The 17,184-nt window shown below is 36.0% G+C and overlaps 1 protein-coding gene across 1 annotated transcript in view; it reads right to left on the bottom strand.

Moving 5' to 3' along the window:
• Nucleotides 1–11,716: 11,716 nt before the first annotated feature.
• Nucleotides 11,717–17,184, bottom strand: part of TSPAN19 (tetraspanin 19) — a 16,843-nt gene continuing 11,375 nt past the window's right edge. The window contains exons 5-8 of the mRNA XM_034987290.1: nucleotides 16,803–16,913; nucleotides 14,708–14,851; nucleotides 13,494–13,577; nucleotides 11,717–12,224 (exon numbers count right to left, since the gene is read on the bottom strand). Coding sequence (XP_034843181.1) covers nucleotides 12,156–12,224; nucleotides 13,494–13,577; nucleotides 14,708–14,851; nucleotides 16,803–16,913 — 408 coding nt within the window. The 3' untranslated portion in view covers nucleotides 11,717–12,155. The remainder of the gene's footprint in view (nucleotides 12,225–13,493; nucleotides 13,578–14,707; nucleotides 14,852–16,802; nucleotides 16,914–17,184) is intronic.

Here is a 17,184-nt window from a genome sequence, read left to right as displayed (position 1 = left end):
AAATTACCTCAACTATATTATTCTAAAAGTATTGCCATTGGTTCTGTTGTGTGTGTGTGTTTTAAGTAGGTGATCATATCTTCTGCAAATAATGAAGGTTTATCTCATAAATGCTTGGCACCCAATAAACACTTCAAATTTTAGATATTTTACTGTTCAGTTTCTTCTTTTGTTTCTCTGGGGCTGCCCACTTTCTGATGTTGACACTTTTAGTCTTACCTTCCATATCTCTCAGCTTTTCTCTCATGTAGTATTCTTCCCTGCTCCTTCCTCAGGGAGTTCCTGAATCTGAACTTTCCAATTCTCTGCTTCATTCTTCAGCAGCATATATCTTGCTTTTCCTTCAATTGATTGCTTATTTCAAAGACAGTATTTTTCACACTTAATGTAATATATCTTAACTTGGAATTTTGGGGGGATATTTTCTTCTAGTTTTAAGTTGCCCTTATATTTTTTGTCTCCTTAAGGATATTTATCAAACTTATTTTAAATTCTTGATTTATCTGTTCTGATAATACTTCCTCAGATGGCAAAAATTGTTCAGCTTTTGTTTTGTTTTGTTTGTTACCCTTTTCATTGTACTAATCGTACTTTTTTTGGTTTCTGTTTTATTTTTTTGCCTGTGAAGTCATGTTATTCAAGAAGACATCAGTTACTCTGTTTGGTAATGAGTATGGGAAAGGGCCAAAAGCCAGGCCCTAGTCTGTGTGACTTTATTGAGATTAAAGTGGATGGCACCCAGAGTAGAATATAAAGAACAACTGTTGTTTATTCCTCGTTCCTGATATTCTATACAGCTAATCTCTTATGCTTCCTGATTTATTGCCTTGGACAATCTCTGGTCCAGGTCATTGCATCCAACTTCAATGGTAAAAGGGAAGATACTGGTTGTCTAAATGAAATGTGTGCATAGAAAAGAGCAGAACTAGTAATCAAAATGAGAAACATATTCTGTGTGAAAAATAATAGAGTAGATGCCACGCAAGAAGGAATTAGTGAGTTAGAATGTCAGATTGAATAGTTATTTCAGAAGGCAGCAAGAAACAATAATGTATTTTAAAAATTAGTTTTAAAAACGCCTAAAAGATATGGAGGATAGAAATAGAAGTGTACAGGATATAGTATGGATAAAGCATTTAGCTTATGAGCAAGCAAGCCAAGCACATCTGAACATATCTCAGAGTATACTTTAACTCATACAATACAAAATCATAAAACTGCATTTCTTGGGGCACATGGGTGGCTCAGTCGGTTAAGCTTCCGACTCTTGATTTCAGCTCAGGTCTGAAATCTTTTCTTTAAGGTCGTGAGATGGATTGCCACATTGGGCTCCGGGCTGGGTGTGGAGCCTGCTTGGGATTCTCTCTCTCTCTCCCCCTCTGCCCCACCCCCACCTCAACAAAATTACATCTCTTTGTGAAAAAAAAAAAAAAAGATGAACAAGGAAAGAAGACAATTCCTAAGGTCATTGATAAGCATAAAATGAAAGTCAAGAGGTCAAAGAAACTGACACTTTTTAGCTAGAAAATTTAAGTTTGAAGAATGGTGTATCAAATGTCACTTCATTTGGACAAGGTTCATAAAACTGTTTCAGAGAGGGTTGTTTCCTTGCAAAAGATGTTCAAAGAAGAGATAGAACTTCTAGTGATATTTAAAAGTTTCCATGTGAGGCTACAATTAAATTGAAAAGAAATTCATAAGTTTCTACAAATAATTCCATGAGACAAGATGCTGAATATACCTGTACTGCCACTAAACTTCACTGTAATTTGGTTTGAAAATTTTAAATGCTTTTGAGTAGACAACTTAAACCATAAAAAGCTGGCATGTTGCCATGGTAGCATTTCCTCCCCAGCTGAAGAAGCTATAGAGAAGAAAGGATATATAGGTCAGAAAGTGTTTACACTGAAAAACAACTGCATATTAAAATTAAATGCTTTTGTAAATGTCATATGCCAAAGGAGAACAGTGAATCCTAGTTTCAGGCTACTAAAGACAGACCGATTCATCTTCGGCAAGATGTTGCAAGCTGTGCTGTGAGACACTGGGCATTTAAGGTCGAGAATACTCTCTTTCCTGCATAATGGCAGTTCAATTTAAAAAAATGGTGGCCGTGATAAAACTTTTTGCTACTGGTTTCATCTGTGTTCCTTGAAATAGAGATATATCCAACTGAAGAATTCTCCAGGAAGGCAACTCATCTTACAATGAATTACTCCTAGGCAAGAAGGATCAACTCTATGATCAATAACTATCTGTTGGTTATTCATTCTCTACCCTGATTCATGCCCAAATTTCTGAAATGCAATTGAAGCAAGATATAACTAAAGGGAAGGAGGGAATAAGAGTGAAAGACGCAGGAAGAAATAGCAAAGTTAGTCAATAATCCAGAGTCAAGAAAAATGAAAGAAATAAATAACAAAAGTAAGAAGGAAGGAAGGAAGGAGAAAAAAACACTGGGGAAGTATTGAAGTCTCCCTGATAAAAGGATGAATTTAGCATTTGCAAGAGAGTGGTTGAAATGGAAATTTGTAGATTACCTTCACAGTATACATCAGTTTCCACAGCATAATGAAGCGGGAGAGCTAGGTTCTTGTCTCACAGAGTCAATCTTGCGCACAATGGAGAGTAAGTAAAGTGATAGAAGTTTATTAGGTGAAGATACAGAAAAAGTTCTCAAGAGTGACAGGAGTCCCGACAGGGTTGCCAATGAGGGCCTTTAGGGTTTCTTTTATAGAAAGCTAACCAGGGAACTTAAATCCTTTTAACATCTCTATTGATATCGCCATTGAGCAAGGACTAGTGATAACACCTTCAATGACTTACTTCCTTTTTAGGGTCTAGTTATTCTTTGTTGGTCACAGGTGATTATCATAAAAAAGACACCCCCCTCCCCCATGCCTAGGGCAGGGTAGTCTTAGGGCAGGGTGGTCCTAGGGCGGGGTGGTCCGGTTTGTTCCCTTATCTCTGGTTTTCCCACACCTCCACATTTTTGGGATTTCTGTGAGCCTGATCACAGAGCCCCCTATGTAGCTCTCCCTACCTAGTCCCACCTGTCCCTTACTCAGTAAGACAAGCATGACTTTTCTCATAGGGGAATTCACACTTTGCAGTTTTACTGAATTTGGTTTGGATAAGGTAACTTGGGTGCCCAGTTCTAAGGGTAGTCTCTGATTGGCTTAAACTAAAAATATATCCCATTCTCCACTGAACTAAGTAATTAATTCCAGGATGGGCAGATGATCCAGTCTGAGCCAGTACTTACATATTCTATGAAGTTTCTAAAAAAGAAAAGCTCTTTCAACCATATCCTGGAGTGGCAATATGAAGACATGTCTCTCTGCAGCCATCTTGGGACCACTGGGATAAGCTTAAAGCTAGCATAAGCCATCAGTGGAAGCTGGGGATAGAGATACCTCAGGGAAAGATGAACCAAGACATGGATTGAGTGACATTTCAACCTTGAACCAAGGAACACCAGAAGACAGAACTATCCAGGGACTGCAGAGTTGCTGGGGCAGTTACATTCTTGATTTTGTCTAAGTCAGTTTGAATTGGATTTTCCATTTTTTGCTTTTGGGACCGAATTCTGATGAAATTTCCTGTAATTCCCAAGTGTTTCCTCTCCTTCGAGCCAAATGGAGATAACTGAAGTAAGCGAAGCACAAAATAGTTGTTGTATCCTTGGGTTCAGAATCCATGGACATCCCTAGAACATGCATTTGTGACCTCCCATGTGCAAGGCACTAGAGAGGATATAAAAATGAACAAGACAAAGTTTGTGACATGCAGAGCATAAAAATGAGCAGGGGACTAGAATAGATAACATATCCTTAGCAATGAGGTAAATATTTTATTTTTACCATTTACAAATGAGAAAATTGAGATACTGAATTTAAGTAATTGCCTCAGGATGTATATTAAAACTTCAGTGGGTGGCTGATGTCAGTCTTCTGTGACCATCTCAAGTGACCTCAAGGAAATATTGAGAAAACAGGAAGAACTGGAAAACCAGTTAAGCAGAGGCATGCAGGCAGTATTTTTGAACAATCAGAAATGATAGAAAAATAATGTATAAAGATAGCCTAAAGGTCTTTCTCTTGTCTATGTGGACATCAGTAAATCTTAATTTTTATAGCCAAACACATTACACCTTGCAACACACAAATATTTGGACAACTGCTTGTAAGCATATATACCCCCTTTCCCTTTTTGTATATATAATCCCCTGTTGCTAACAAGCTTCCAAGCAGTTCTTCACAGCAATCTGAAAGACTGTCTTCTGGGCTCTAGTCTTCAGTATGACAACGAATAAAGCATTTGCTAACCTGCTTTGAGGTTGGCCATCTTTCAATCTACAAAGAGGTGACAGAACTCATCAGGGATGGAGCTGTGAACCAAGGCACTTTGATGTATACAGATTGCCAGCCAATAAATAGTACTAAATATTATGTGCTGTCTATATTAAATTCATACATCCACATATTCCATCTGTTTATTGATATATCTATTAGTAATAAAAACAGCATAACTGTTGTTAGAAAACGAGTTTGATTGGTTTTTGTCTCTGGTTCCTAAAAGGAAAATTAAATCCTTGGGATTTCCTCTGTGATAGGAATTCTTTGTTATTCATAGTGGATCCTGATAGTTATACTAATGAGGTGCCTCAACAGGGGGCCTCTAGTTAATTTATGCTAACAAGAAGATTTAGGATAGGGTAAGCTACTCAAGAAAGACCAACCCTGTGATTAAAGGGCTGAGGTGTTGAGCCACTGGGTATCAACCAAAGTCCTTGACCTCCAGGAATGGGAGGGAGGAGGCAGTTTGAGTTCAACCAGGTGGCCAATGATTTAATCAATCATGCCTATGTTCTGAAACTGCAATAAAAATTCTGGGCACCAGAAGTTCTGTGGAGTTTCTATTTTGTGAATACAGCGTTGTGCTGGTGGGGTGATTGCACCCTGATTCCACAAGGAGAGGATACAGCTGTCTGTTCCTTCTGAGACCTTACCCTTTGTGCCTCTTCATTGACTTGTGTCTTTCACAATAAAACCTAACTGTAAGTACAGTACTTTTGTGAGTTCTGTGAGTCATTATAGCAAATTACTGAACCTGAGGGGGTCATGGGAACTTCCAAATGTGTAGTCATTCAGTCAGAAGTGTGGGAGGCCCCTGATGATCCTTTAAGTGTGGCTGGCATTTGAGGTAAGATCAATCTTTGGAGGGACCATGCCCTTTAACTTGTGGGGTCTTTGCTAACTTTAGGTGGCTAGGGACACAATTGAATTACAGTACCCCCACTTAGTTTTAGATCAATTAGGTTGAAATGGAATAATAACATAACACCACAATGAAATTTCAGGGCCTTTACAAACACTCAGAAAATAGTGTACCTGAAACAGAAGTTTAATACATTAGTATTTAATGAAAAAAAATGTTCCCCTAATCTTTTCTTCAATAAGGCATAGCTAGAGTTCCAGAAGACCCTTAGGGAATGCTTGGAAGCTTTGAGAGAGAATTTGATGAAAGACTTGTAAAAAAGGCTCTATTTCAACAACTTCTCAGTTGGAGCAACTGATGCTGATGGTTCATGGTTGGGGGAAGAGAAACAAACATGAGAATGACAGTGTCACGTGAAGGCAGCTAAACATGAATTCCCTTCTGCACCTCATTCTGTAACAGGGACAGAGTGCTTTCAAGGTATTTTGCTTGCTGTCAAAGTCAGGGGAGGGAAGTGGGGTGGGAAAGGAGCTAGTGAGGCTCAAGTGATTATGTGACTCCAGTCTACGTGGAGTAGATTCAGAGCTCAGTTTCAGGTGATTTAATTCCTAACCCTGTGTTTTTTTCTGCCATAACATAATGGTCTAGGAATTAAGATGGGGTTGTGCTCAAGTTGTAAACAAGGAACATGTATTTACATGTTCATTATTTATGATCATTTATTTTATAGTTACTGAAAGAGTACTTGCTCACTTTAATGCCCTGCACACGATCTTATTCCCCATGAGAGAGAGACTTTACCAGAAAACCACTAGCACTGCCAGAAAGTACTGAGTGCCAGTTTGATGTCAGAGCTCATGATTTGATAGTGTTCGTGCTGTTATAATACTTCCTCCTGCAAACTTCGATTACACCAAAGCCAGCATAGACTTGGGTACTGAGATTGAGGGAGAGAGACTGGTTGTAAAGAAGTTACCAATGAATCATGAATCTAAATAAATTGAAAAAGGCAGTGAAGACAGGAGGTGGCTGTGATTAGTGGGGACATGGAGGGATCAAGAGACTAGAGAAATACAAAAGTAGAAGAACTGATTTTATGGGACACATGGGCAGAGTGGCAAGAAGTGTGGGGCAGATGCCAAGATATTTTTCTGGTTACACCTTAAGTCTTCTGAGGTCAGAGGGCCAAGAGGCCCAACCACCCTAGTTGGTTGCATTTAGGAGAAAAAATTTATAACTCAAAGTTACAACACTGATAGGCCCAAAAATAAATACTAAAACTCAGTTTATTTTCGGTATCTTTCAGACTTGCAAAGCAAACTGCTTAATTCTATGACTGTTTTTTCACAATTAATTGTGCAGTTATTGTTAGTGTTAGATTTTCATGTAACATTATTCTGGAGCTTTTAAAACAGTGGTCCCCTGAGGCATTCCGGAAATCAGGCACAGAACAATTTACGTCATTCTACCTGTTGCGGCAGGAGATGAGGAAGTCAGTCCAGTGACTTATCAATGACACATGAAAACACTCTTTTCTCTCAAAGTCGACCCTCTCACCCCAGCTCCATGGATCTCGGCCCGTGGCATATCATGTACATTCCTCAGAGCAATTAGGAGGCCAGTAGAACATTTTCTTCAGAGTAATTATGAAGCCAGTATCATTTATGTTATAAACACAAAAATAATGTTCATTTACAATGTGTTACATAGTTTTAAAGACTCTACAAATGTTGAATTATTTAATCCTAACACATGAGTACCACTTTTTTGTAAGTTTACTTTTTCATGATATGCATTCCAATAAGGAAATTGAGCTACAGAAAGGAGAAATAACTTGCTCAAGGTTCTAGCCAGTACCTGTCATGGTTTGAGCCTAGACCATCTCATTCCAAAACCGTGCATTAACCACTCCACTTCTATCTCTCTGTGGTCCTTAAAGACATTAGGTTTCTACCAATTAGAGTTGGAGGAGGCACTCAAGGTAATATGAACAGAATGAACAAAGACATGGAGAGGAGCAGAAGAACTTATTTGAAAAATACAGTGTGCTCAGGCTGATTTAGTGACTTATTTGAGAGTCGTATAAAATAAGACTGGCAATTAAAATAGTTGTATGATAGTAATGACCTCAGCTGCCAGAATAAACATACAAAGCAAGTATTTTGGATGAAGGTAATACATTTCTGTGTATTGACAGCATCCTTCCGGAATCTCAGATAGCTTCAAGCCCTTTGCTAAAATAGAATTCTCCTTTTCAGGGAGTGGGCTGAGGTTCACCAAGACCAATCTAGGTTCAGTGATTCAATAAATGGCCTCACAGGACTCAGTATAATTTTACCCACAGCGATGCTTTGTTACAGTGAAAAGAATACAAAGCAAAATTAACAAAGGGAAAAGGAGCATGGGACGTAAGTATGGAGGAAATCAAGCACCAAATTTCCAGAGTCTCCCATCTGAGGAGTCACAAAGGGCACACCTAATTTCTCCAGTATTGAGTTGTGACAACACATACGAGGTTTTTTGTTTTTTGTTTTTTGTTTTTGTTTTTGTTTTGTTTTTTTGTTGTTGTGTTTTGTTTTGTTTTTTGTTTGTTTGGTTTTTACCAGGGAAGCTCATCAGATGCGCAGCATCCAAGGTTTAAACTGGGGACTGGTCACATAGGCACACTCTGCCTAACATGTATCTAAATTCTAGAATCCCAGAAGGAAAGCAGGCGTTCAGCATAAACTGCATTATTTGCACAAACAATGAGCCACTCTTATCATTTAAAGAAAGCTTTATATCAGTGTACGAAACTTTATCAGCCGAGTCTCCAGGTGCAAGCCAAGGGCAACCTTGCAAGCAGGATTTTCTAAGGACAGGTGGTCTTGGGCTTATTATGCTAACCCTTTTCTGCACAGAGGGTCTCCAGAAAAATGTTCTTTATAAGTAAAGAATATTGCCTTTTATTCTGAGATCCCAAGTGAGAGAGGCATCATAATTTTTAAATAAATTAGTTTATTTGATGTATGCTTGTGAAATGATGGAGACACTAAATCACAAAGCTGGCCTACATGTAGACTAAGGCCTCAGGCAGAGAACAAATATCTGTAAAACCTCACATTTAAAAGTATAATGCAAGACATTCTTGCAAGTCTTGCAAAAGAGGGTGGCTCAAGTGAATTGGGGAAACATTAGCCTATCCCCATCTTAAATGTTTATGGAGTGGTGGTAGTACTACAGGGCTTAATGAGACCTGGATGTTCTTTTTCATCCTCTGGGCAACACATGAATCTCCCTGTAGAGGCCTGGGGAAAGGGAGGACCACCCAGCAATGGTTGTGATACTGGGGCTCATGGATTTAATTTAGACAGAACAAAGATAGGTAATGTTTCTGAAAGCCTGAATTTTTCTGATGGCAAATCTACATCTGGTAGATTGAAGGAAATATCAGAGATATTATAGAAAAGAATTGGCTTTGAAATAGACTAAAACCGAAAGATGGAAAAATGATGCTGGTAATATTTTTAATGAATATGGATGAATATATGATACTGTAAATTTATAATATAAATGTGTAATAAATTGGTATGATGGGATTCAAGGTTATCTGTTTCTTGTGTTTAGTGAGAATTACTAATTAAATGCAGTTTCAGGCATCTCACAGTAATCCAAGCAGATTGGATTTAAAAGAAAAGTTTTACATCTGAAAAAGCCAAACACCAATAGACATACAAATAAACACTAAAAATCAGAATCTCCATATTATACAGACTTAAAAAATAACCTTCCCAATGCTGTGACTGTTTTGTTTATAATTCACTCTGAAGTTGTTGGTAATGTTTGCCAAACTTTGTTGTAGAATCATTCTAGACTTTTCAAAACATGTTGTATTTTTTTAATACAGAAGATTCTTATAATGTCAATTGGTTTAAATTTGCAGTCTGTGTCATGCTATATTTTTCATTTACTAGTATTTAGAAACACTAGATAGTGGTATACTTTATACAATATGAAAACTGCTGATTTTGTGGTTAAATCTGATTCTGTTGTTTAGATATTTCTGATACTCCCTACTTTTTGGAATCTTAATAGTTATAGCAATTACACTACAAAATGAAAAAAAAAATCATTTCCTCCTGAGTGAAATAAAATAAGTGAATAAATAGTAAACAACTTACATTGGAATATCAGTTGTAAAATCTGATTTGCCCGCATTTTTATGTGTCTAGACCTTAGAAAATTAATTATAAAATGACTGATTTTTTTCATGCAATATCTTCTTTCCAATTCTACCACATAGGATAATTTAAGTGCTATTTACAAACATATTAAACAAATTTTGGATTTTCTTAAAATATTGTAGAGATTCTTACAGACATATGCTGTTGTCCAGTATCTCTCATACTCTTTCCCTGATATAAAATAGCTGTTGTTATTGTAATGAACTGTTACAACTGTTAACGAACTGTAATGAACTATTAATTAAGGAATTCAGCAATTCTGTATATTTCATTCCATAAATCTTTTCAGACATTCAGGAGAATGTCTACTGTACTTGAATACAATGAGTAATAAGTTTTAATATTTTAAAAAAATGATTATACACTTTGTTTTCATATTACAAAGCTCTCATACAAAAATACTTCCTTTTACTGTTCCAAATACTCTGAATACTAGCAAATGCTTAATCTCTATGTTTTAATTTGTCAAGGAATAGCTTCTGCTCTCCCAGGTTTTATCGTTTGTATAGGGTTAAAATCCATTATTACTCAATAAATATTTATAGCTTTACTGGAATTATGCCATTATTCTCTTTCATCTAATGGGTGACTTCAAAAATAAAAAGGGATACAGAAGATAAATAATTAACAGAGGCTAAGCAATGATAAATAACAGGTGGTGTAAAATAAGCTTTTTTAAATTTATTTTTATTTTTAATTTTTTTTCAGCCTTATATCATGACCAAGAAAAGATTAGATTTTTGTGTTTTCCTTTTGCCAGGGACTCATGTGCTGAAGAATTACTCCTCTAAGATCAGAAAAAGGAAACAAAGGTATAAAAATTTTACACAGATGTTGGAAACATTAAACAAACACTTAGGGCTGCCTGACAGTATTTCTGTTGCAATATTCTATTAAATGTGTTTCAGTGAAATCCTTTTGAGAAGTTTTTGCTCTGCCAACATCTCCTATTCAGGTTCCTGGAGAAATGAGATGTGGGTGGCAGTGACTAACTGAACTAGCAGCTACTGTTTACCAAACAAGTTTGGACAGATTATACTTATGATGGCCAAATGAAATCAAAACCATTGAATACAGTCAGAGTGAGACAATCTTAAGAGGGCAAATGAGTTTTATCTGACAGCATACTGAATAATCTGACTTATGAAATTTCATTGGCATTTGGTGGCCACCTACATAGTCAAGTGCTGAGTGAGGCTCTGGAGTTGCAAAGAGGGCTCAGTGACAGAGAATGACTATGCTTATCCTGGTGAGCACTGAGTAATGTATGGAAGTATCGAATCATTATATTGTACACCTGAAACTAATATAACAATGTATGTTAATTATATTGGACTTAAAATGAAAAAAACTAAAAAATTTAAAAAATGAAGGGTAAAAAATTCCCCAAATAATCGTTCTTAAAGAAATGAAGGCATGTGTATTTACAGGCTGCTTTAGAGAAAATGGTTATTCTATTTTCTTTTGCACCGACTCTTAAAAAGTTCATAGGTCTCTGAAATCTGCAGTGTACTGAAGAGATGGATGAAAAGATATATGATTGAATTAGTAAATTACAGTGAGCCTTCTATAGCAGTGAGAGCAATACAGGATCTTCAGCTAATTTATCCTTTCTTCCTTTCCTCAAGGTCAAGGCAGTCTTTTTGCTATAAGGCACAATGATATGATTGCCTCACATTTATATAGCACTTTTTATTTGTCAAAGGATTTTTTTTTCTGTTCTCAGAAAATCATTTTTTAGGAAAATAGAACAGGTAGGTTATTTTACCTCCTTCAGAGAATTGTATACGTATGCCCTGAACAAAATTTAAGGAAAAAGAGAGAAGAAAATGACGAGCAAGTTGAGTATGGGAATTCAGTGATCATTTAATACATTTTCATTACAGTTTAAAATTCATTGTGATTTTAATATTTTATTAATGCCACTGAAGGATACCCAAATCTCTAAAATTTTAAGTTTATTATCCACTTTTAAGCATTAATCAGAACACAGAAATAAATGATGAATTCAGTACAGAGGTCAGTGTCATGATTTTCAATCTTTCTTTTATTTTTATTTTTTTAAATAAATCTTTTTTTTTTTTTAGGTTTTATTTATTTGACAGAGAGAGACATAGCGAGAGAGGGAACACAAGCAGGGGGAGTAGGAGAGGGAGAAGCAGGCTTCCCGGGGAGCAGTGAGCCCAATGCGGGACTCGATCCCGGGACTCTGGGATCATGACCTGAGCTGAAGGCAGACGCTTAACGACTGAGCCACCCAGGTGCCCCTCAATCTTTCTTTTAAATCTCCCACAAATCAGTGTTGTTTTCTTAAAATTTGCAAATGTAAGGTACATGTTATCATTGCTTACTTAATGTTTTCTGAATATCATGTAGGTATTTTTTCTACAAAAGAAACTCAAAACACGGCGATACTTCATCACATTTTGAATTCAGTATATATGATGATATCCTCTGAATTCAGAAAATAACTCAAGGTAAAGTTCTGAACTGCAGAATTTGATATTTTGAAAAACAAAATTAATAAGAATTTCATGGATCGATTTATTACAATACTCAATAATTCTATGTTACATATAACCAATGACCTGAATAAGTCCTAAATTTAACTAATGTAATTCAAAACTTTTTTTGGTGGGGAGGAGTAAAAGAACATGATGTGATTATTTTGAGAATTAGCTGGTTTCTTCTGGGCAAATTAAAATGCAAAGATCACACTCCTGCATATATTCTATTCTTGATGTGTCTGAAGAAAGAAACAGTTAATAAGATTTGCAAAACCTGGAAGAAAAGGGAATGATAAGAGATCAAAATGTAATCAATAAGAGTGATTTGCAAAGCTAACACAATCACCTAAATGCACCTAAATGCATGCTGTATAGGGAAAAAGGATCAAAGAGGGTGGGAAAATTTTGGAGTAAGGTACATATGGTTGCAAATAAGAAGTGTGCAAAATGAGTCTTCTAGAGCAACCCAGCTGTGACCAAGTTCATTTATGGAGGGACTAACTAATAGACGGTTCAATTTTAATTACATGGGCTATCATTGGGCTAGATGTCTTGAACTGCTGATCTGGTTTTTGTTCATCATCTCTCTGTGTCATCAGTCCTACAAAACTGCTTCTTTTTGTGATAGAATCATTAAAGATGGTGTGCAATGGGCAGATGATAAAATGGGCCACAGGTACCATCTCCCATTCAGTTTTGTCTTAAATACCTCAGCATGAACACAGTGGAGAACACACATTTCAAAAGAACGGTATTCATGCTTATAAGAATGTTTTAATCACCATTCTGAGACTAAAACTGTTACCAGTTGAAGAGAATTTATGGAGCCTTAGGTCAATGCCTTTGTGATTCAACTTAAAATTAAATGCTGTATCCTGTTCTGACCAAAACATGCATTATATATTCATTTTGCAATGTTACAGTCTACACTGTAATAACGTATTCACTCTCACAGTTTCTTCAAATCCATGGCCTTCCCCTGCTTTCATCAGTCTTCACTGAGACTGGAGAATGAAGTTCTGCTTCTGAATCTCAATTCTGCAGCTGTCACCCTGTAGGTTGTGTGGAATGTGTCTGTTTTGCTTCCCATTATATCTCTAACAGCTAGCACAGTACCTGACACAGTAGATGTTCTCCCCCCTCCAAATTTACTGATTGAATGAATGAATGAATAAATGAGTATATTAGTGAACAGATTTACTAATGTCAAACATCGGTCTAGACTTCCAAAGTTTGCCAACATGAAGACTGCCCAACATGGGCTCTTGCTGCTGAGTTATAAAGTATTTTTGTCTATCTCACAAAGCAATGAAATCACTACCTTCCAGGATGACCATTTATTAACTGGTCATCCCACTTGGCTGCTTTAGGGATATCACCTCCAGTTAGGATCTGTATCTCTCCTGGATGTGGATAGTCTCAAGATCCTGACTCCTATTGTATTAATTTGTCTGATTAGGACTCCAGTTGGTTGCTCTGCTGTTTGTAATGTATGGTTTCTACGTAATATTTTTTGCCTTTAAACATATGAACAAAAGCCTACCTCTGAAGCCAAAAGTCCAAAGTTAATTCCAATTAATGTTAAAGCATTACCACTATACCATGTGTTGATTTTATTTTCACAGCCCTAAGGAAAAAAAGTTATTTAGATTGAGTTGGAGATGGAAGTGGTCTTATATATAACTCTATTACAAAGAAGAAGAAACATAGAGATAGTAAATTACCAAAGTCTAAAAAGCAAGTCAATGTGTAACTGGAGACTAGACTTTTTAGTCCAGAGAATTTCATATGATAGCAGGACATCTCAGTTACTACTTTTAAAGTTACTAAGATGTTGTTATATAATTGAACTCAGAAAATTTTTTTAAAGATTTTATCTTTAAGTAATCTCTACACCCAATGCGGGGCTCGAATATACAACCTTGAGATCAAGAGTTGCACACTCCACAGACTGAACCAGCTAGGTGCTCTGAAATAAAACATTTATTAAATTTAGAGAGGGATCTAATTTTCTGCAGATTACTGTAATTCAGCAAGGTATATAAGTGAAATATATATATATATATATATATATATATATATATATATATGAAGTATATATATGGAGTATATATACTTCAACCTAAAATGATTATTTCCCAAATAGGAGAAGTTTCTAAAAAAACATAAGGCTCTATTTATCTATGAATTAATTATGTAATTGAAAAATGCATCTTATAATTAGAATAACATCAGCTTATAAACTATACAAAATACTAGAAGTTCTTGCTTGGGATGAAAATCTCCTTTGTCAGTATCCCATACCTGTAAGCAGCAGATGAACCCCTACTCTTGCTTCTACTACATTTACCTGAACACTGCTTATGTCATTGCTGGGCTCCCCGCCCTCCAGTTTTTGCCAATCCTCATACCTCTTCACTTCTGGTACTGCAACTCCCTTACCAATCCTATACACCAGAGATTTACCAAAAGTGCCTCCTCTCTCTGCAGGGATTCGGGAAGGAGGGCTGGAGAGAAAGGTTGATGGTATCCCAAGCTCTAGGAGCACTTACATGACATAATTCCAGAAAGTTTATTTATTTACTATATACCTGAAATAATAGCTATTCATTTAATTCTGAGTTCAGTTTCATAAGTAACTTAAGAATCTAATCACTGTAAATCACATTGTTTTTATATAAAACTTTGCTCAGAATTCTAAATTGACTTGAAAAGACAAAAAAGGCACTGTAAACACTTGGAGAGCCTTATCTTTACCTCCAGGTAAGTTGCATTCAGGGGCTCATCACAAAACCACTTCCTTAATGTAGAATTTGTGCAAGAACATGGCACCTGTTCTGAATTTTCTTTATTTGTATTCTTTATCCAATCTGTGTAATTGTACTGGCCACAACACTGCAACTAGAAAAAAAATTCTATGAATTGTACTATAAAATATTAAAAATGCAGTTAATTATGATTCCCATGCACAATAAAGTGGTTTTTGTGAAGAAAATTTATTATTCTCCATTGGAATGTAGTGAATTGCAAATATAAGCATAGTTTTGTTGGTTTAATCCATCACTTTGTTGCTACTATTGTTGATGTTAATCAGAACGAAAGACCTTTAAATATAAGTGGGCTATGTTTGGATGAAATTGTTAGATCTGAACTTAGCATAAAGGAACCCAGGATGGAAGGCATATCTGATTTACTGAAGCTACAAACTACGTTTGAACCAGAATACAGACGAGAGAATCACTGTAGCCATATCTTCCTCCTCACTCTAGCAGTTCTCTTTATATTTATCCCCAAAATGCTACCATATGTATTTAATATACATAAAGAGATTCAGGGTTCTTTTTATTCTCTTAGGATTAATGTAAGATGTTAACTTCCAATTTTGTATTGTGTGAAAAATGGCCACAGAGAACCAAAAAAGATGATAAGGCAAATAGCCATAGAAATGATAAAACGTTTAAGAAATATCTCACTTCCAATCCTATAAAGTTGAATTGAAAGGATGTGAAAGAATCAACTTCTGTATTTGTCCCCAAGACTATGAGACACAATTGGAGTGGCTATTTCATTGTTTTCTAATCTTGTTATTAAAAGCTATCACATCAGTCCTGCCTATGACACAATATGTACCAACAATCTTGGAAATGAATGACTAAAATAATGCTTTAGAGTTTGGGTACTGAAAATGAGTTTGATCGAACCTATATGTACTATCTCAACTACACTCATGACTGGAACTATAAGCTTGATTCTCATTAATAATAATGATGTCATACATAGAACTGTTTTCCTGTTTATCAGTTTATGTCCATAGGAGGGTTTGATTCTCTGCCATCAGTCCTAATGCAATCTAAAAAAGCAATACATGTACATGTCACACATATATATCAGAGAAAAAAAAGACGAGTGAAAGCATTTATAATTATATTTCAATTCTCCTAAAATGCCTTGCTGTTAATATATACACCAAAAATAATAACTATTTTTATGTGGGGCACCTAGTATAGTAGTTAAGAGTACAACATCTGGTGCTACATTTTCTGGAATTGAATCTTGGCTCTGCCACTTAATTAGCTGTGTGTCCCTGGGTAAGGTACTATCTATAAAATGAGGATAATAGTTCTTACTTTTTTGGGTTGGAAGGATTAAATGAGTTAATACAGGCAAAGCATTTACAAAAAGGTCTGGTGCTATGTCAATGCTTGCTATTTTCTTTATCAAGCATTTACGATCTTCCAGCTGCTGATCTATTCCTGTAAACCATCTGGGAGACAATATCCATTCCCATACCCTGCCTAGCTATATTTGAACTGTAAAATAATAGCCTAATAATGTTAGCTAACAAGTATTAGTTGCTTCCTATGTTCCAGTTCCAAGGCTTCCTATACATTCTATATACGACTTCATTGATTCCTGCCGATCAGAGGCAAGGATTATTCTGTCCGTTTTACTAATATGGAACTTGAAATTAATAGGGTTACTTGTCCAGGGTCAAAAAGCTATGTGGCAAACCTGACATTCTGGCTCACATGGTAACCACCACGCTTCTCTGCTGCTAGCAAGGACTGTGCTCCCATAGGAGCAGTAGGGCAGAATACCACCAACACTTCTACAGGTGAAACCGGGTTAAAACGCACATCAATTAACCAAGAATAGGAGATATAAGTTACAAAAGGAGGATAAAACTCAAGATTTGTAAGTGGGAACAGTGCTATTAATCCAATTTTGGGGGGGATAAATACAAGAACCTCTCAATCCTCTGCCCCTATCTCCTCCCCTTCCCTGTACCACCGACCCTACGGTGATCATAGTTGACATTTAATATTTTAGTTTCTTGTTAATTTTTTCTTACTGTTTTCTGTAAAGCATTCAGAATAATCCATTTGGGTATGTCTTCAGGCATGTCTTTAGATCCATATTCAGTAATGATTAAGTCAATTTTATCATGCCATACTTGGTGAACCTGTTAAAAATTGCATCAAAAGTCAAAATCTGAAATCTTATGGTATTTGTCCTTCTCTGACTGACTTATTTCACTTAGCATGATACTCTCTCACACCATCCACATCATTGCAAATGGCAAGATTTCATTCTTTTTTATGGCTGAGCAATATTCCATTGTATATATAATACTAACTTCTATACCTGAAACTAATATTACACTGTATATAAACTAACTGGAATTTATTTATTTATTTATTTATTTATTTATTTATTTATTTATTTATTTATTT

This window comes from Mirounga leonina, unplaced genomic scaffold, assembly GCF_011800145.1.
Source record: "Mirounga leonina isolate KUSES-001 unplaced genomic scaffold, KU_Mleo_1.0 Mir_418, whole genome shotgun sequence".
Classification (NCBI taxonomy): Eukaryota; Metazoa; Chordata; class Mammalia; order Carnivora; family Phocidae; genus Mirounga; species Mirounga leonina.
Note: the sequence above shows the minus strand (reverse complement) of the source record. Positions and strands in the feature narration are given on the sequence as shown.